This window comes from Nerophis lumbriciformis, linkage group LG22, assembly GCF_033978685.3.
Source record: "Nerophis lumbriciformis linkage group LG22, RoL_Nlum_v2.1, whole genome shotgun sequence".
Taxonomy (NCBI): Eukaryota; Metazoa; Chordata; class Actinopteri; order Syngnathiformes; family Syngnathidae; genus Nerophis; species Nerophis lumbriciformis.
Window position 1 is genome coordinate 31,261,665 of NC_084569.2, and position 22,294 is coordinate 31,283,958.

Sequence of the window (22,294 nt, forward strand, 5' to 3'; positions counted from 1 at the left end):
TCAAAAGTCAAGGGAGGGTGGAGGGGTGAACTGGAGGTGGGTCGCCGTCCCAAGTGTCCCCGAATCCAGCGGGGACAAGTCTGGTGGCGGCGGCGAGTAGAACGCCGCAGCAGCCTGCGAGGTGGACGACCAAGGAACGGCCACCTTCTTGGACGTCCGCAGGGCGGAGACACGCGCAGCGCGTCCCTGGATGTGCGCCGCGGTCGTGGGCGTGTCCCGCGGTGTGAAACGCAGAGCGCAATGATGAGGGCGCATTCCAATGCACCCTGGCCGTGACACCCCTGCTCTAAACTCTTATTTTGATCATTTCCTGTTATATGCTGCTTACTTTCTGCTGTAACGTGGTTCCGTCTACACTCCTTAAACTTTACAAGGTGTTGTTTCAAGCAAGACCAGCAGTTAGGGTATTAACTTGGCAGCTCCTGGCTTGCCCTCGGTGCGTAACAGCCTCGTCCTATAGCGATAATGCTACTTAATAATGATTCTTGAGATGCAAAGAAATACAGTTTATTTGCCATAATGGAGGTGATTATTATTAGGGTTAGGACGGATAATGAATTAGCTGCTAGCCGCTTGTCAGCCGGGGGACTAAAAATAAATACACTGTCACCCAAAGGGGATCGGCATTAAAAGGCAATATTTTATAAATATCCCGTGCCGATCCTTTTTTTTTTTTTTTTTTTTTTTTTGTCCTGTCCAGCTTCTCAGGCAAATCATATAGTTGATGTAGATGCCCATATCGGCTGTTCACATTTACTTTACAAAAGAGAAGTGTAGGATACTTCTCTTGTTGCCTTATTTGTATTTGACTTTATTAAATGTATTTTTATTATTATTTAGTGCAGCCGGGCCGGAGCAGGAGGGGATAGAAAGAGAAAAAAAAGAAGACAGGGGGGGGGAATTGTGGGGACAAAAGGGGGATTAGACAGAGAGACAAAAACAACAACAGCAAACAACAACAATAGAGCAACATCAGTAAATACGACATGTACAAATATGATGGTAAAAGTGATAGCAAATAAGCAGTTAGCGAAAATAAAAAATAATACAGAAATGACAATGAGCATTATTACACTACAAATGGAGCAATTCAAATACCAATAGAAATAGCGCTATTGATAATGAACAATACCAATACTTATACCTTTATTATCAATAATACAGTTGTTCAAATGCAACAATACATATACGTAATGATAACTTGAGATACGAAAGAATGCAGAAAAATGGAGGGGGAGAAAAAGAAGCAACCTACATTAACCTTGTAGATTGTTATAGTAACAATAGGTTAAGCTTTGTCCGTGTGCCATGTGTTATACCCAGTTTACCCTAGGGCAGTGGTCGGCAACCTTTACCAGTCAAAGAGCCACTTTGATCAGTTTCACAAATTATAGAAAACAATGGGAGCCGCAAAAATTTTTTGAAATTTAAAATGAAATAACACTGCATACAAAGTTTTTTTTTTGCTTTGTGCTATGTATAAACCAGGGGTCTCAGACACGCTGCCCACACCTTAATATGGAATATGAATGCTGGTGCGGCACGCAGGTTTTATGCGACTTGCGATTGTCAGCGTCATGCGTGCCGAGATGGTACAGCATATAGCACCCACTACAACCAGCGTGCCTGATCAGCCACACGTGGTGTGGGCTTCCACTTGCTCACGTAAGTGACAGCAAGGCATACTTGGTCATCAACCACACAGGTTACACTGACGGTGGCGGTATAAAAAAACTTTAACACTCTTACTAATAATGCGCCACACTGTGAACCCACACCAAACAAGAATGACAAACACATTTCGGGAGAACATCTGCACCGTAACACAACATAAACACAACAGAACTCATACCCAGAATCCCATGCAGCCCTAACTGTTCTGGGATACATTATACACCCCCGCTACCAAACCCCGCCCACCTCAACCGGCGCACAGAGAGGGGGGGTTGATGTGTGAGGGAGCAGGGTTGGGGTGGGGGCGGGGTTTGGTGGTAGCAGGGGTGTATAATGTAGCCCGGAAGAGTCAGGGCTGCATGGGATTCTGGGTATTTGTCCTGTTGTGTTTATGTTGTGTTACGGTGCAGATGTTCTCCCGAAATGTGTTTGTCATTCTTGTTTGGTGTGGGTTCACAGTGTGGCGCATTATTAGTAAGAGTGTTAAAGTTGTTTTATATGGTCACCGTCAGTGTAGCCTGTGTGGCTGTTGACCAAGTATGCATTGCTGTCACGTACGTGTGCAAGCAGAAGATGCATACTGTATAACAAGTGGTTGGGCTGGCACACTAATAATACAGATTGTAGAGGGCATCAAATGTTGTACCATCATGGCACGCCCTTATTATAGATGTAAGGGTGAAAATCGGTGAATATTAATCCCGGGAGTTTTCTGCGAGAGTCACTGAATTCCGGAAGTCTCACGGGAAAATCGGGGGGTTCGGCAAGTAAGCTGCTGAGCCGCATCAGAGTGATCAAAGAGCCGCATGCGGCTCCGGAGCCGCGGGTTGCCGACCCCTGCCCTAGGGCAACAACGTTAATATACGTTTGATGAAACGTGATTATGTGCATGAGTGTACGTATGCATATGTACATGTATATGTACAGAATGTGTATGTGTTTGTACAGTGAATGTATATGTACAGAATGTGTATATGTATGTTTGTACAGTGAATGTATATGTACAGAATGTGTATATGTGTTTGTACAGTGAGTGTATATGTACAGAATGTGTATATGTGTTTGTACAGTGAATGTATATGTACAGAATGTGTATACGTGTTTGTGCAGTGAGTGTATATGTACAGTATGTGTATATGTGTTTGTACAGTGAATGTATATGTACAGTATGTGTATATGTGTTTGTACAGTGAATGTATATGTACAGAATGTGTATATGTGTTTGTACAGTGAATGTTTATGTACAGAATGTGTATATGTGTTTGTACAGTGAGTGTATATGTACAGTATGTGTATGTGTTTGTACAGTGAGTGTATATGTACAGAATGTGTATATGTGTTTGTACAGTGAGTGTATATGTACAGTATGTGTATATGTGTTTGTACAGTGAATGTATATGTACAGAACGTGTATATGTGTTTGTACAGTGAATGTTTATGTACAGTATGTGTATGTGTTTGTACAGTGAGTGTATATGTACAGTATGTGTATATGTGTTTGTACAGTGAATGTATATGTACAGAATGTGTATATGTGTTTGTACAGTGAGTGTATATGTACAGTATGTGTATATGTGTTTGTACAGTGAATGTATATGTACAGAATGTGTATATGTGTTTGTACAGTGAGTGTATATGTACAGTATGTGTATATGTGTTTGTACAGTGAGTGTATATGTACAGTATGTGTATATGTGTTTGTACAGTGAATGTATATGTACAGAATGTGTATATGTGTTTGTACAGTGAATGTATATGTACAGTATGTGTATATGTGTTTGTACAGTGAATGTATATGTACAGTATGTGTATATGTGTTTGTACAGTGAATGTTTATGTACAGAATGTGTATATGTGTTTGTACAGTGAGTGTATATGTACAGTATGTGTATGTGTTTGTACAGTGAGTGTATATGTACAGTATGTGTATATGTGTTTGTACAGTGAATGTATATGTACAGAATGTGTATATGTGTTTGTACAGTGAGTGTATATGTACAGTATGTGTATATGTGTTTGTACAGTGAGTGTATATGTACAGTATGTGTATATGTGTTTGTACAGTGAATGTATATGTACAGTATGTGTATATGTGTTTGTACAGTGAATGTTTATGTACAGAATGTGTATATGTGTTTGTACAGTGAGTGTATATGTACAGTATGTGTATGTGTTTGTACAGTGAGTGTATATGTACAGTATGTGTATATGTGTTTGTACAGTGAATGTATATGTACAGTATGTGTATATGTGTTTGTACAGTGAGTGTATATGTACAGTATGTGTATATGTGTTTGTACAGTGAATGTTTATGTACAGAATGTGTATATGTGTTTGTACAGTGAGTGTATATGTACAGTATGTGTATATGTGTTTGTACAGTGAGTGTATATGTACAGTATGTGTATATGTGTTTGTACAGTGAATGTATATGTATCCCGTGCCGATACTGATCGGTGAACAATAGATCGGCACAGCCCTAATTGTAATGTTATTAATTGTTAGCCTTTTTTTTTTTTTTTTACCTTATTTAAGTCAGTGAGTTTAACATGTTGAGTCAGCCAGAGAGAATCAATGTTTTTGATGGGCATTAAAATACATTAATCTGCAATGGCGACCACATACTTTTTCATTAAAATCAGCCAACACTGACACTTATCGGCACATCCCTTTTTAAAAAAAAACATTTGTTTGTTTATCGGGTTTTAGACGCATATAGTTGACAGGAATAGCCAAAAAATAGGGATGTCCGATAATATCGGACTGCCGATATTATCGGCCGATAAATGCTTTAAAATGTAATATCGGAAATTATCGGTATCGGTTTCAAAATTATCGGTATCGGTTTCAAAAAGTAAAATTTATGACTTTTTAAAACGCTGCTGTGTACACGGACGTACGAAGAAGTACAGAGTGCCAATAAACCTTAAAGGCACTGCCTTTGCGTGCCGGCCCAGTCACATAATATCTACGGCTTTTGACACACTCACAAGCGAATGCAATGCCATACAGGTCACACTGAGGGTGGCCGTACAAACAACTGTAACGCTGTTACAAATATGTGCCACACTGTGAACCCACACCAAACAAGAATGACAAACACATTTCGGGAGAACATCCGCACCGTAACACAACAGAACAAATACCCAGAACCCCTTGCAGCACTAACTCTTCCGGGACGCTACAATACACACCCCCCGCTATTCCCCCCTACCAACCCTGCCCACCTCAACCTCCTAATGCTCTCTCAGGGAGAGCATGTCCCAAATTCCAAGCTGCTGTTTTGAGGCATGTTAAAAAAAATAATGCACTTTGTGACTTCAATAATAAATACAGCAGTGCCATGTTGGCATTTTTTTCCATAACTTGAGTTGAAGTTGTTCTCTTATTTTGGAAAACCTTGCACAACAAAATTAGGCATAATAGTGTGTTAATTCCACAACTGTATATATCGGTATCGGTTGATATCGGTAATTAAGAGTTGGACAATATCGGATATCGGCAAAAAAGCCATTATCGGACATCTCTACCAAAAATGCATCAAATTAACAAAAAAAACAACAACAAAAAACAATACAATAAGTAATTAAGTAAATAAAAGAGAAACCACAGACAGATGTCAACATAAAATCACAGACAGTTGCATTCCTGAACTGCCCTAGAGAGATACAATGACCAACAAGCACAAAAAAGGCTCATCAACCACCCACGTGTTTCAATCGGGGTTAATTTGGAGATCAGTCTCTCCTACATATCTCAGAAGGGCACTGATCGGCACATTACTAATCATCAACGTACAAATACTTCCAGACATTACTATAGCTAGTAATACAAACAAACACAAGTTACCCTTTTTCTTGTTCAACATGAAGTTCAACACCAAAAACGAATCAAAATGTATTATACAATCACTTCTTTTTTTTTGTATACCGCATTTTTCGGAGTATAGGTCGCACCTGCCGAAAATGCATAATAAAGAGGGAAAAAAACATGTATAAGTCGCACTGGAGCCCGGCCAAACCATGAAAAAAACTGCGACTTATAGTCCGAAAAATACGGTACTTTGTTTTTTAGTACTTTTAGTTGGACTTTTTGCAGCATTTCTTTGTAGCTTTTCTACTTTCATTTTAGCTCATTAGTGTCCCGGGTACCCAAAAAGCCAATTTTCGTGATTTTTTTAATAAATCACGATTCTTATCTGTAACGATTTCTAATCGATTAAACAAAATCCTTTTTATTTTTTATTTGTCCTATCCAGCCACTTTAGTAAATGTTTGGGTAGAATTTTATTTGTTTAAAAAGCCAGTTTTCTTTTAAGTAATATAGAAATAGATCAGAGCTGTTTATGTATCGGAGGAATGAAGTTAATCATAAAACCTGCACCGAATGTTATTAAAAAAGTATTGATTTTGAATCGAGAATCGACTCTGGATCGGTTTGTTACCCCCAAGAATTGAATCGAATCGAATCATGTGGTGCCCAAAAATTCACAGCCCTTTCGTTTTGAGTTTTAAGTTACAAAAAACACTATATTTTCTTACCATAACGTCTTAAAGGGGAACATTATCACCAGACCTATGTAAGCGTCAATATATACCTTGATGTTGCAGAAAAAAGACCATATATTTTTTTAACCGATTTCCGAACTCTAAATGGGTGAATTTTGGCGAATTAAACGCCTTTCTAATATTCGCTCTCGGAGCGATGACGTCACAACGTGACGTCACATCGGGAAGCAATCCGCCATTTTCTCAAACAACGAGTCAAACCAGCTCTGTTATTTTCTGTTTTTTCGCCTCGTCGGTGTGTTGTCGGAGGGTGTAACAACACGAACAGGGACGGATTCAAGTTGCACCAGTGGCCCAAAGATGCGAAAGTGGCAAGAAATTGGACGTTTGTTCCGCACACTTTACCGACGAAAGCTATGCTACGACAGAGATGGCAAGAATGTGTGGATATCCTGCGACACTCAAAGCAGATGCATTTCCAACGATAAAGTCAAAGAAATCTGCCGCCAGACCCCCATTGAATCTGCCGGAGTGTGTGAGCAATTCAGGGACAAAGGACCTCGGTAGCACGGCAAGCAATGGCGGCAGTTTGTTCCCGCAGACGAGCGAGCTAAACCCCCTGGATGTCTTGGCTCACACCGTCCCGAAGATGATCAAGAGAAGAATATCGACCCTAGCTTCCCTGGCCTGCTGACATGAGGGTATGTCTACAGAATATATTAATTGATGAAAATTGGGCTGTCTGCACTCTCAAAGTGCATGTTGTTGCCAAATGTATTTCATATGCTGTAAACCTAGTTCATAGTTGTTAGTTTCCTTTAATGCCAAACAAACACATACCAATCGTTGGTTAGAAGGCGATCGCCGAATTCGTTCTCGCTTTCTCCCGTGTCGCTGGCTGTCGTGTCGTTTTCGTCGGTTTCGCTTGCATACGGTTCAAACCGATATGGCTCAATAGCTTCAGTTTCTTCTTCAATTTCGTTTTCGCTACCTGCCTCCACACTACAACCATCCGTTTCAATACATTCGTAATCTGTTGAATCGCTTAAGCCGCTGAAATCCGAGTCTGAATCCGAGCTAATGTCGCTATAGCTTGCTGTTCTTTCCGCCATGTTTGTTTGTGTTGGCTTCACTATGTGACGTCACAGGAAAATGGACGGGTGGTTAAAATCAGGCACTTTGAAGCTTTTTTTAGGGATATTGCGTGATGGGTAAAATTTTGAAAAAAACTTCGAAAAATATAATAAGCCACTGGGAACTGATTTTTAATGGTTTTAACAATTCTGAAATTGTGATAATGTTCCCCTTTAAATGCACAGGGTAAAATTTGCCAACTTCATAACTTACTTTTGTTTTGTTTTTTACAGAAAACAAAGAGCAAGATTATGTTCCCACTGGAGATTATGGCTCATGGCGCAAAGACCCAGGTACAATACGTTTGACTGTTACATTTTACTTTGGCAACGTACTTTATTATTGTGTTGTTTTGTCCAGCGCTGCACACAAAAAAGGTTCATGAATTAACCCAAACGGTAGCTGCCAAATAAAACCGACGAATAGGGGGGGAAAAAAAGAGTAAAAAGCCCCACAGAGGCGTCAGAGCAGCTGCTATTCTCCTCTGCAAGTATGTGAAACTGCTAGAGGGATCAACAAAATGCGCCCACTAATGTAATAAAAAACATTACAGCCTTTATGGCAGTCAGGACTTATTGCTACCTCATCTTATCAAATGCTACAGTATATTTGTCATATCAAGGAGGTCATTTGCCTGCAGTTGCATGCGTATTATTGAAATGAAGATTCAGATTGTGTACTAGCAGCCGAAGAAGTGATGATTTTATTGCTGTTGAGGAAATGCTGACTTAGTCCTGGAGACTGAGGAGTGTAATAGTGCAGCATCTCACACACACAAACACAGGGTAGGCAAAGGGTTTGCATGCATTTTTTGTGTTATTGTACCGAACCATAAGGCGCACCGGATTATAAGGCGCACTGCCGACGAACGGGTCTATTCAGGATTATTGGGCGCATTAAAGGGGTCATATTATTATTATTTTTTTCTAAATTCAGACTTTACTTAAATCAATAACGGAGCAACATCTTCTCATCCGTGGCATTGGCACGGACTACAAAGGCGGACTTATGCAGATCTCAAATACAGATCAGCAGGTACCAGAAGGTAAGAAAAGTCGCTTTTGCATAATATCGCGAAACAAAACGCCAGATAATATGTCTTACCTTATACACACACCATAATAATACTTGTATGTTGAAGCACAGTACAATCCATCAAGCGGTGCGGCTTCATAGCTTACCAAAGTCGTACTAAAACATTTTGATAGATTTTTGAGCACCGTGTGTAATTTCTATATTTTCAATTGAACATGTAACATTTTGATGATGTTTGATGTTACTTGAGTCATATTGCAGTCTACACGCATCTCTTATGTGTGACTGCCATCATATTGCAGTCTACACATATCTCTTACGTGTGACTGCCATCATATTGCTGTCATGTCTGTGTGATCATGTATTGTTTTAGTCATGTTCGTTTTTGTTTTTGGACTTTTTGTTTTGTTTTATCACCATAGCAACCCATTAGCTTTCACCTGTCACGTCACGCACCTGTTTCACGTTTTGAGTCACGCACCTGTTTTCGTTAATCATGTCGGTAGTATTTAAGTTAATTGTTTTCAGTTCGTCATTCTGGCGAAATCCCGGATTCATACCCCAGTCACACTTTTACCTCTGCACACTTCATGCCATGTCCAAGTAAGTTTTTTTCTATTAATGCCACAGTTAGTGTTTTTTGTTTAATTATTCACAGTTTTTTGCCCACGTGCAAGTCTTTTTGTTTCGTTAGTCAAGTTTGTACATCCCCCTTGAGCGCGTTTTTTGTTCCTTTGAGTGTTATAAATAAATATGTATTTACCTTCACGCCATGACCAGTCCAGCTTTACTTGCATCTCGGGAAAACAAACACACCTTAGTCCACGTCTTGACAATTACACATTTCACTTATGTGTGACTGCCATCATATTGCAGTCTACAAATATCTCTTATGTGTGACTGCCATCATATTGCAGTCTACACATTTCACTTATGTGGACTGCCATCATATTGCAGTCTACACATATCTCTTATGTGTGACTGCCATCATATTGCAGTCTACACATATGTCTTATGTGTGACTGCCGTTATATTGCAGTCCACATGTATATTTTATGTGTGACTGCCATTTTCTGGTCACACTTATCATTACACCATGTACCAAATAAAATAGCTTCGAGGTCGGTAAGTACAACCAAAATGATTGTGTACATTAGGCGCACCGGGTTATAAGGTGCACTGTCGAGTTTTGAGAACATGAAATTATTTTAAGTGCGCCTTGTAATCCGAAAAATACGGTAGTTTCTAAAATGCATAAGGCTAACACTTGGTCTGGTTTGCTGCATTATAACTCAAATCAAGCGATAAAATTACAGTTTTCGCACAATTCGTTTTTTCGACCAAATGTTTTCGCGTGCCGAATGCTGACAGCCAAACATTGCGTGAAACAAAATAGTCCGTTTGCATCATTCTGTGGATTCCAGTGTATTAAAAAAAAGGCTTATGGCCTGATTTACTAAGATCCAAATACCGCACACTAAACAGCGTGTGCAATCTATGAAATAGCGTGTACTATTAACGGGCTTGTTGCGTGTCAACTGCTAAGATCCATCCATCCATTTTTTCCTACCGCTTGTCCCTCTCGGGGTCGAGGGAGGGGCGGCGTTGGAGCCTATCTCAGATGCATTCGGGCGGAAGGCAGGGTACACCCTGGACAAGTCGCCACCTCATCACAGGTGAACTGCTAACATGCGTGTGCAATTTACAAGTGGTGCAGACCGCCTCGTAATTGAGGATTTTGCTCATTACATTAGATTACTAATTAAGTGTTAAAATTTGAGTGGGCGCCCTGGCCCTCTGTAGTGGAAAAGTTGGACCCCGAGTTTAAAAAGGTTAAGAACCTATACACTACTGCCATCTAAAGTCTTGGAATTGCAAAGGCATGCCAAGTATACTAGATAATACTTGCAAATGAGACTCAGAAGTGTAAGTAAACAAGTTAATGAGTTCATTGTTCAATATTAAATTTAAAAAAAAGTTAGATTTCATTATTAAACAATTAAAGGTTCCATATGTAATAATTTCATGTGAAGTCATCATTAAATGGCGCTGATATGTCAAAAGGCATTAATAAATCATGTTTTTTGTTTTTTGTTTTTTTTTCTTTTATATGCTGTAAAAAAAAATAAAAAAATAAATAAATAAAAAAATCATGTTTTTTTTTAATACCTCTATAACTGATAACGGTAGTTCGGCTGGGATATGCTCATTTCAAAATTAGATTTACAGCCCTGAAATATTGTTATTGTTTTCATTCCTCCACCGTTTGACCAATTAGAAAGTTCGTGAGACATGTTTTACATCCAGGTTGCCAGTTACGCACCGTCATCTTCGTCTGGCTACTGCCACTGGTAAAGTTACTAAACATGTCAGACCTTAGTAAATCTAAAAGGCGTCGTTACGATTCTCAACTTATTCATGACAAAGCCAGGAACAAAACAAGGATATTTATCGAGAATGCCTTTGAAAGATGGAGACGATTGAAAGCGGAGAATATTTTTTCATCTGACGCCAAACCTGCTAATTTCCTCCTTGATAGGTAAGTCAGGCAATTACATTTTCTTATTACTTGTACAAACCCCGTTTCCATACGAGTTGGGAAATTGTGTTAGATGTAAATATAAACGGAATACAATGACTTGCAAATCCGTTTCAACCCATATTCAATTGAATGCACTACAAAGACAAGATATTTGATGTTCAAACTCATAAACTTTATTTTTTTTGCAAATAATAATTAACTTAGAATTTCATGGCTGCAACATGTGCCAAAGTAGTTGGGAAAGGACATGTTCACCACTGTGTTACATGGCCTTTCCTTTTAACAATCAACAGGGACGGCGTGGCGCAGTGGAAGAGTGGCCGTGTCGCGCCGTGCGCGACCCGAGGGTCCCTGGTTCAATCCCCACCTAGCACCAACCTCGTCATGTCCGTTGTGTCCTGAGCAAGACACTTCACCCTTGCTCCTGATGGGTGCTAGTAGCGCCTTGCATGGCAGCTCCCTCCATCAGTGTGTGAATGTGTGTGTGAATGGGTAAATGTGGAAGTAATGTCAAAGCACTTTGAGTACCTTGAAGGTAGAAAAGCGCTATACAAGTACAACCCATTTATCATTTATTTATCATTTAACAACACTCAGTAAACGTTTGGGAACTGAGGAGACACATTTTTGAAGCTTCTTAGGTGGAATTCTTTCCCATTCTTGCTTGATGTACAGCTTAAGTTGTTCAACAGTCCGGGGGTCTCTGTTGTGGTATTTTAGGCTTCATAATGCGCCACACATTTTCAATGGGAGACAGGTCTGGTACCCGCACTCTTTTACTATGAAGCCACGTTGATGTAACACGTGGCTTAGCATTGTCATGCTGAAATAAGCAGGGGCGTCCATGGCAACGTATGTTGCTCCAAAACCTGTATGTACCTTTCAGCATTAATGGCGCCTTCACAGATGTGTAAGTTGCCCATGTCTTGGGCACTAATACACCCCCATACCATCACAGATGCTGGCTTTTCAACTTTGTGCCTATAACAATCCGGATGGTTCTTTTCCTCTTTGGTCTGGAGGACACGACGTCCACAGTTTCCAAAAACAATTTGAAATGTGGACTCGTCAGACCACAGAACACTTTTCCACTTTGTATCAGTCCATCTTAGATGAGCTCAGGCCCAGCGAAGCCGACGGCGTTTCTGGGTGTTGTTGATGAACGGTTTTCGCCTTGCATAGGAGAGTTTTAACTTGCACTTACAGATGTAGCGACCAACTGTAGTTACTGACAGTGGGTTTCTGAAGTGTTCCTGAGCCCATGTGGTGATATCCTTTACACACTGATGTCGCTTGTTGATGCAGTAAAGCCTGAGGGATCGAAGGTCACGGGCTTAGCTGCTTACGTGCAGTGATTTCTCCAGATTCTCTGAACCCTTTGATGATATTACAGACCGTAGATGGTGAAATCCCTAAATTCCGTGCAATAGCTGGTTGAGCAAGGTTTTTCTTAAACTGTTCAACAATTTGCTCACGCATTTGTTGACAAAGTGGTGACCCTCGCCCCATCCTTGTTTGTGAATGACTGAGCATTTCAAGGAATCTACTTTTATACCCAATCATGGCACCCACCTGTTCCCAATTTGCCTGTTCACCTGTGGGATGTTCCAAATAAGTGTTTGATGAGCATTCCTCAACTTTATCAGTATTTATTGCCACCTTTCCCAACTTCTTTGTCACGTGTTGCTGGCATCAAATTCTAAAGTTAATGGTTATTTGCAAAAAAAAAAAAAAAAATGTTATCAGTTTGAACATCAAATATGTTGTCTTTGTAGCATATTCAACTGAATATGGGTTGAAAAGGATTTGCAAATCATTGTATTCCGTTTATATTTACATCTAACACAATTTCCCAACTCATATGGAAACAGGGTTTGTACATCATTTTAGCTGTTTGCAATTTTACCAAATCACCGAACTTTAATATTTTTGACTCAATAAATAAAGTGTTTGTATGTTCTCTATATCCAACATTATGTATTATTCTAACTGATCTTTTTTGATTATTACATTATTATCCATTATTACATATGGCTCCTTTAAAATGTATTAACAGATGAACACAAAAAAAAGCACTGAAAATGGGTAAAGTTGGTATCGTATTGGTTCAAATGTGAAATGTACCACTTGCCTAATCACAATATGTTGTATATTTTCCATGTTAAAGAAAATCATGTTTAGATATTTTATTTTTTCTGGTTTGTTAACAATCTTGTCATTTTTTTCTGCAAAACACGATTCTTGTCTCCTCCGATCGTCATAGCACTTATCCAGAACCACACCAGGGATCATTTGCTGTTTTCTCTGGTTTGTCCGTCATGGAGCTCACTGAAGGTCCGATCCTAGTACCGGCCCCGGTTTCCAGTCATGTATACTCAAATGCAATTACAAAAGGTGCTCGGCGGTCACGTAAAGAGCGACTTCTGGCGGCTGCTGTGCACGCTTGCATCTGCACTTTGCCCCAAGCTACCACACGAATAGCATCAATCCTGCTTTCTACTACAATGCAGCTTTTAGAGGACAGTACGGAAAGAGGACATTGATGCTAAGGGATGAGAAAAGATGACTGGGAGAAGCAAAAGTGCTCGGTAGGATAGTAGAGACGAGGGTAAAAACAGAGGAAGACAATGAAACTCACCCATCAGTATCTTGGAAGTTGACATTGACTTTCTTTGCAGACCCGAGCAACTCTGAAACACATTTAAAGAGACAAATCGATTACTTGACACTTTTCATAACTGGCCATGATGCATGTGCATGGAATTGTTGTGGCGACTCTGAGAGCTAAGCTAGAGGTCTTGAATGTAAACAGAGGCGGGCAGATCGATACAAATATCAAGTACGGTATCAGCATATGGTCGATACTACAGTAATTAGATTGATATTTTCTACTATCACAAAAATATTTTGGCGTTTGTGTTTACAAACTCAGGAAATAAGTCCCTGGACACCAGAGGGCTTTAAAGGCCTACTGAAACCCACTACTACCGACCACGCAGTCTGATATGATAATGCGATTTTCTTATTTAAACGGGGATAGCAGGTCCATTCTATGTGTCATACTTGATCATTTCGCGATATTGCCATATTTTTGCTGAAAAGATTTAGTAGAAAACATCGACGGTAAAGTTCGCAACTTTTGGTCTCTGATAAAAAAGCCTTGCCTGTACCGGAAGTAGCAGACGAGTAGCGTGACGTCACAGGTTGTGGAGCTCCTCACATCTTCACATTGTTTACAATCATGGCCACCAGCAGCGAGAGCGATTCGGACCAAGAAAGCGACGATTTCCCCATTAATTTGAGCGAGGATGAAAGATTCGTGGATGAGGAAAGTGAGAGTGAAGGACTAGAGGGCAGTGGGAGCGATTCAGATAGGGAAGATGCTGTGAGAGGCGGGTGGGACCTGATATTCAGCTGGGAATGACTAAAACAGTAAATAAACACAAGACATATATATACTCTATTAGCCACAACACAACCAGGCTTATATTTAATATGCCACAAATTAATCCCGCATAACAAACACCTCCCCCCTCCCGTCCATATAACCCGCCAATACAACTCAAACACCTGCACAACACACTCAATCCCACAGCCCAAAGTACCGTTCACCTCCCCAAAGTTCATACAGCACATATATTTCCCCAAAGTCCCCAAAGTTACGTACGTGACATGCACATAGCGGCTCGCACGTACGGGCAAGCGATCAAATGTTTGGAAGCCGCAGCTGCATGCGTACTCACGGTACCGCGTTTGCGCATCCAACTCAAAGTTCTCTTGGTAAGAGTCTCTGTTGTGTTCTCTACAGGCCAATGGTAAAGCTTGACTGTCATCTTCCGGGAATGTAAACAATGAAACACCGGCTGTGCTATCCGTCACAACAGTCAAGGGGTGCATTCTACGGCGTGGATGCGTTATCCGGCACAACACCTGCCGCAATACACCGCTTCCCACCTACAGCTTTCTTCTTTGCCGTCTCCATTGTTCATTGAACAAATTGCAAAAGATTCACCAACACAGATGTCCAGAATACTGTGGAATTTTGCGATGAAAACAGACGACTTAATAGCTGGCCACCATGCTGTCCCAAAACGTCCTCTACAATTCGTGACGTCACGCGCTGACGTCATCATACCGAGACGTTTTCAGCAGGATATTTCGCGCAAAATTTAAAATTGCACTTTAGTAAGCTAACCCGGCCGTATTGGCATGTGTTGCAATGTTAAGATTTCATCATTGATATATAAACTATCAGACTGCGTGGTCGGTAGTAGTGGGTTTCAGTAGGCCTTTAAGTATCAGCATTGGTATGGCCGATACTCCCGAAACTAATGTAAAGTATCCAAACAACATAAGAATAAGGGCTCACTAAATATTATAAGTGTCGATAGAACAATAGTACAACAGAAAGTAACCAGATATTAACAGTAAATTAACAAGTACAGGCATTTCCGGACTATAGAGCGCACCCACTATATTCCAGAAGAAAAAAATATATTTTTCCATATATTAGCTGCACCGGACTACAAGATAGATGGAGCTAGCTATAGATACTTTGTGAAATGAGTTATTTACAAAGAAGTGTTTTGTAAATTGTGTTTTTAACATACCTTAATTGTTTCCAAACAGGTAGTAAAACAGTTGAACAAACAAAACAGAAGTCATCATCATGGACCCACTAGCTGCGGAAGCTAGCTCTCCAATCAGCTAAACAGACTCAATAACTCCACGGTGACGTTTTGGTGAGTTTACTGAGGAATTTGTGAAACTGAATACAAAAAAAATGCCATTGTAAGTGTATAATACTAACACAGACATTCGTAAAATGTGTTAGCATATTAGCTAATGCTAATGACACTAGCTCCTTATATTCCAAATATTCATGAAAACACCCCTACAGACATAACATCCTACAGACGGTTTAGTAAGTAAAAATTGTTTTAGTTATGCTGTAAAATTTACAAATGTTGCTTGGAATGATAAAGGAAGAATCCGTACGAGTAGACCCGCTATGGACGACCAGAAGACCAAACGGCAACTGTACTTATAGTAGGTTTATAAAAAAAAAAAAAAGAAATCTAAACACAGGAGCAATGCGGCCACTGCAGCACCTGCAGTGAGCGAACTCGTCCAAAAGATGGAGCCATAGCACAAACAATAACACAACGATTAAGTGTGTTTGCTTGTTTGATTTTAAATTATTTACTTTATAGCGAAGAAAAATCCATAAATTCGCCTAGGAAAAAAGTTACGGCTTATTGTTCAAAGTAGATTAATAATCGTTTGAAGAAAACATTACAATAGAAAACGTAAAAGCCGAATTAGAAGCTTTTCCAAACCTGCTTTAAAATGGTTATATTATCATTTATATAGCAAATAATATATTTTGTACATATAGCGATATATACTGCCATATAGATTTTAGACCATTAACGCCCATCCCTAATAGACAGTCTCATCATAATGTGTTTATAAGCCTGGACGGTCCAAATATGACAGTATAGAAAAACACTGCAATGCGGTTGTCATTGCTGATGTTTATGTTATCACCATTTTGTTTTCGCTTTTACCTTTGTTTGCGAGCAGGGACTTAAAACCAGGACGCCACTTCCACTTCCTCGGGGCATGGATGCAAGGCAAGCTTTCATTAGCTATGAATCACCACTCATTTCCTGCGGCGTGACTTCTCAGGATGACAAAACCGGTGTATAAGTGAAAGAAGATTATATAACTCTCTACTCATCTGCAACAATGCACCAACGAAAAAACAACCTGAGATATCCTAAAAAGAACAAAAAGTCAGCAAAAATGTTTTTTTTTAGTAAATATACTGTATGTACACTTTTTTTTTAACTAGAATAAACACTGACTCCTTTTTGGAGTAAAATGGTTGCTTTTGATGAACCACCAACTGACCTGCTTTGTGTTGTTTCTGAATGCTTTTACTGTAGGTCACGTAAATGTGACCCGACTTTTACATAATACCACACTTAGCATGCAGATGGTGTCGCATTATTAAATATGTCTGTCTCTTTTGGATTGTGCAATAGATTTCCGACATGTTTTCTGCTCAAACACACACACACACATTCTTGTATTTGTTACCTTCTTGAAACCCCCGAAAAATGCCTGCCTGTTTAGGACCACCCTTTCTAGATATATAAAGATTTGTATTTACAACATTAATAATATCTACATATTATGCCAATATAAAAAAGCTTGTTGTGAAAAATGAGTTGGAATTTCACAAGAAAAAAGTCACAATTTCACAAGAAAAACTTAGAATTTTGGCAGTATTATAATATAAGTCGTAATTTTACACAAAGCAAGTCCAAATTTTACAAGAAAAACTGAACATTTGTGCAATATTATAATAAAAGTTGGATTTTTACTCAATAATCGTCGCAATTTTACAAGAAAAGCTTAACATTTTGGCAATTTTATGAAAAGAGTCGTAGTTTTACTCGACAAAAGTCACAATTTTACAAGAAAACTTTAAAATGTTGGCAATGTTATAATAATAATCTGAATTTTACCAGTATGACAAAAGTCATAATTTTACTAAAAAAATGTCGCTATTTTACAAGAACAACAAAAAAATTGGCAATATTGTGATAAAAGTCACAATTTTATATGACAAATGTCACCATTTTGCATTAAAAAGTAATAATTTTACATAAAAAAAGTAATAATTTTACATAAAAAAGTAATAATTTAACTAGAAAATATTGCAATATTAAAGAAACAGAAAGAATATGAGAAATTGTTCCCAATTTCATAAGAAAAAAATCGACACATTGTGAGAAAAAGACTGCTTTTAGTTAATTTTTTTGGGGGGGAGGATTTTTTGTTTGGAATTGTTTTTTAATCTTCATTATTTACTTCAAGTTATTACAGTATGTCTCCGTATACATATTTTTTTATTTTTTTAAATTAATTTTCTGTTTTGTTGTTTTGCAACCTGTCAGTTTTAGTTTAGTTTTTGCGGAGCCTTCTCTATGCCTCGGTGCCCTTCTAAACGGTACTCGTTTTTTGTTTGTCTTTGTCAATACATTGAATAGTTATTTACCTGCACATTGCATCTTGGGAGCAAGCTAGTAATCGCCATCATGCGACCCGAGCGTCACAATGTTACTGCATACCTCAGCCTTTGTTTGCTTACTACAAGTTGTCTAGAATCTTATTTTATGACAACATTCTTCTTTGATTGCAATAAGAAACATATTCAATGTATCATACGATTTTCTCCTAAAATAAAGCCAATAATAAAAAAATTACAAGAAAAACTGAACATTTGTGCAATGTTATGATAAAAGTTGGATTTTTACTCAATAACAGTCGCATTTTTATAAGAAAAGCTTAACATTTTGGCAATTTTATGAATAGAGTCGTAGTTCTACTCGACAAAAGTCACAATTTTTCAAGAAAACTTTAAAATGTTGGCAATGTTATAATAATAATCGGAATTTTACTTGGCAAAATTACGACAAATGTCACTGTTTAACAAGAACAACAAAAAAATTGGCAATATTGTGATAAAAGTCTGAATTGTATATGACAAATGTCACCATTTTGCATTAAAAAGTAATTATTTTACATGAAAAAGTAATAATTTTACATAGGGATGTCCAATAATATCGGACTGCCAATATTATCGTCCGATAAATGCTTTAAAATGTAATATCGGAAATTATCGGTATCGGTTTCAAAACTATCGGTTTCAAAAGGTAAAATGTATGACTTTTTAAAACGCCGCTGTGTACACGGACGTAGGGAGAAGTACAGAGCGCCAATAAACCTTAAAGGCACTGCCTTTGCGTGCCGGCCCAGTCACATAATAATTACGGCTTTTCACACAAACAAGTGAATACTTGGTCAACAGCCATACAGGTCACACTGAGGGCGGCCGTATAAACAACATTAACACTGTTAAAAATATGCGGCCCACTGTGAACCCACACCAAACAAGAATGACAAACACATTTCGGGAGAACATCCGCACCGTAACACAACAGAACAAATATCCAGAACCCCTTGCAGCACTAACTTTTCCGGGACGCTACAATATACACCCCCCGCTACCCCCTATCCCCCACCCCGCCCACCTCAACCTCCTAATGCTCTCTCAGGGAGAGCATGTCCCAAATTCCAAGCTGCTGTTTTGAGGCATGTTAAAAAAAATAATGCACTTTGTGACTTCAATAATAAATATGGCAGTGCCATGTTGGCATTTTTTTCCATAACTTGAGTTGATTTATTTTGGAAAACCTTGTTACATTGTTTATTGCATCCAGCGGGGCATCACAACAAAATTAGGCATAATAATGTGTTAATTCTACAACTGTATATATCGGCAAAAAAGCCATTATCGAACATCACTAATTTTACATTAAAAAAGTTATAATTTTACGAGAAAATATTGCAATATTATAGAAACAGAAAGAGTATGAGAAATTGTTCCCAATTTTATAAGAACAAAGTTGACACCTTGTGAGAAAAAGGCTGCTTTTAGTTAATAAAAAAAAATAAGTTTGTTTGTTGTTGGTAATTGGTTTTTACTCTTCATTATTTACTTCAAGTTATTACAGTATGTCTCTATATACATATTTATATATTTATTTTAATTAATTTTGGCCAATGGGGCCGCATTTAAATTTCTTACACACACTTGTTATTTCATATGTTGACCAGAGGGGGAGCACTTTTAAAACACAGTCAATTTGAAAAATCCCTCCTTATTGGGACCACCCTAATTGTGATAGATTTCACCACCAGGGGGTGCACATGAGACATTCTCTATTAGATGCAATGGTTTTCCGTATTTTGGGACCATGATTTATGTCCTGACTTGTTCACCGGTCCTCATATGGAAGGTACTTTTCCTTGTTGATGTCTCAAGAAGGGTAGAAATACAAGAACACACACACACACACACACACACACACACACACCCTGTGGGGTGCAGGAAGTAGTACAGTCACTCTATTGTAGAGGAGACAGCTCCCAGCACCACTGCAAGAGGAACATTGATTTCCTCACTGGCTATTTATGGCTGCTTTATGCATAGATTCTCACACACACACACACACACACACACACACACACACACACACACACACACACACACACACACACACACACACACACACACACACACACACACACCCACACACACACACACACGACAAAAACGAACCTTAAACCAGCACCTATTATTACTAATGTGGCTTGAAAAAGGTCAAATGCAAAGAAATACGCATGTCATTTTTGGGACATCACTGACAATGTTGGCCTCTTTCCACCCAAAACATACACGGACATCCCTTCCTTCTCATTACTAAAAAGTTATGTGATACCTAAAAGTGTTATTTCTATGAAAAATGGCTCCGTTCATGTCAAAATGTGCTGTAGTACTGTTGTGTAACTCATTTATAATTGCTAAGCATTAACAAGATAACTACTCTCTCGTTACAGGGCACAAAACAGTAACTTCCTGTTCAGTGCGAAGCAAGCTTCAAAATAAAAGCATGCCGGTATTAAACTGGATACTACCCTAACAACAAACTTACTTAAAAAAAAGTTTTGGATTGATAGCCATCGGAAATTACATCTCGGTCATATAAGAGTGTAAAATATCAGAAAAAGCAAAATAAAAGCATCCAATAGAGAAAAAACGGCCATGCTCTTTATGTCACAAGTAAGTGTGCAAACAGCTGCTTAACATGAACAGGGTCCACTGTTTAAATCAGTGTTTCTTAACCATAGGGCCGGGGCACATTTTTGGGCCGTGAGCACCCTTTAAAGTAAACAGAAGCTTCAATCAATCAATCAGTCAAAGTTTATTAACATAGCCCTTAATCATAAATGCCTCAAAGGGCTGCTTAAGTCATAGATACGTTTCTTAAGCGCAAAAATTATGACTAAAGTGGTGAAGCTTTATTTTCATTTGCAATTTGATTTTGACAGTTTATTAGAGAAATAAAGATATATTATTATTGTTAATTTGCAGAGACTTTATTTATTTTAGCACTGTGTAATTGTATGTACACTTATTTTTAGGAGTCCCTTCTTTTGTAGTGTATTTGATGATTTATTTTTGTAATCAGCCTGACCTAAACCTTGATAATAATGTTTGTGATTAATTAACACATGCTTTCATATCATTTGACAATTTTAATCCAGTTAAACTACAAATACAGTAAATTACGGTCTATAAGTCGCTACTTGTTTCCTACACTTTGAATCCAGCGGCTTAAAAAAACGGTGCGACTAATTTATGGTTTTTTCTTCGATGACGACCAAAATAAAAAATAATTAAAGAAAATACACGGATAATGTGTTTTATTATTTGTGCTATGGCACCATCTTTTCTGCAGAGTCCTTTCATTTACCGGTCGGGCTTTCAACAAGAAGAAGAATTGTCATTCAGTCTTCCAGCCATCCATAACGGGTCTACTCATATGGATTCTTAATTCATCACTCTAAGCAACATTTGTAAGTTTCACAATATAAACTAAACATTTTTATACTTACTAAACTGTCTGTAGGAGTGTTTTCGTGCATATTTGCATGTGCTATCGTAATGTAATGACGCTAGCGTTGTTAGCATTGGCTAATACGTTTACGAGTGTGTGTGTTAGTATTATTAACTTACAACGACATTCTTTTTTTATTGTTTCAGTTTCACAAATTTCTCAGTAAATTCACCAAAACGTCACCGTGGAGTTAAGTCTGTTTAGTTGATTGGAGAGCTAGCTACAACAGCAAATTAAATTAAAATTAAAATGATTGTTTTAATATTTAATTAATATTTATATTTAATATTTTATTATAATACAATTATTATTATTAAAATTAAATTAGCTACAGCTAATGGGTCCATGATGATGACCTCTGTTTTGTTTGATCAACCCGTTTTACTGCCATGTTACAGGTATGATTTGTGTGAAAATAAACATTTACACAATTTTTCTGGATAAATAACTCATTTCGCAACGTACATATCTGCAGTTTATAGTCCGGTGCGGCTAATATATGGAAAACAATATTTTTTTCTTTAAAAATTTTAATGGGTGTGGCTAATAAACCGGTGCGCTCTATAGTCCGGAAAATACGGTAGGTTAGATATAGTTATTGAATACGATTCAAATCAAGAGTAAGATTACGAAATAAGTGTTAATATTTTATTATAATACAATTATTATTATTAAAATTAAATTAGCTACAGCGAATGGGTCCATGATGATGACTTCCGTTTTGTTTGATCAATCCGTTTTACTGCCATGTTACAGGTATGATTTGTGTGAAAATAAACATTTACAAAATTTTTCTGGATAAATAACTCATTTCGCAACGTACATATCTGCAGTTTATAGTCCGGTGCGGCTAATATATGGAAAAC

The 22,294-nt window shown here is 38.3% G+C and overlaps 1 protein-coding gene and 1 long non-coding RNA gene across 9 annotated transcripts in view; one reads left to right on the forward strand and one right to left on the reverse strand.

Annotated features, from left to right (window-relative positions):
- Nucleotides 1–16,726, forward strand: part of LOC140679716 (uncharacterized) — a 196,952-nt gene extending 180,226 nt beyond the window's left edge. For all 3 annotated transcript variants that reach the window (XR_012051092.1, XR_012051090.1, XR_012051091.1), the window contains 3 exons: nucleotides 7,550–7,609; nucleotides 15,523–15,635; nucleotides 16,480–16,726. This is a non-coding gene — a long non-coding RNA (uncharacterized lncRNA). The remainder of the gene's footprint in view (nucleotides 1–7,549; nucleotides 7,610–15,522; nucleotides 15,636–16,479) is intronic.
- Nucleotides 1–22,294, reverse strand: part of caskin1 (CASK interacting protein 1) — a 339,666-nt gene that overhangs the window by 183,412 nt on the left and 133,960 nt on the right. For all 6 annotated transcript variants that reach the window (XM_061973687.2, XM_061973688.2, XM_061973685.2 and 3 more), the window contains exon 2: nucleotides 13,532–13,583. In XM_061973687.2, the coding sequence (XP_061829671.1) occupies nucleotides 13,532–13,583 (52 nt within the window). The remainder of the gene's footprint in view (nucleotides 1–13,531; nucleotides 13,584–22,294) is intronic.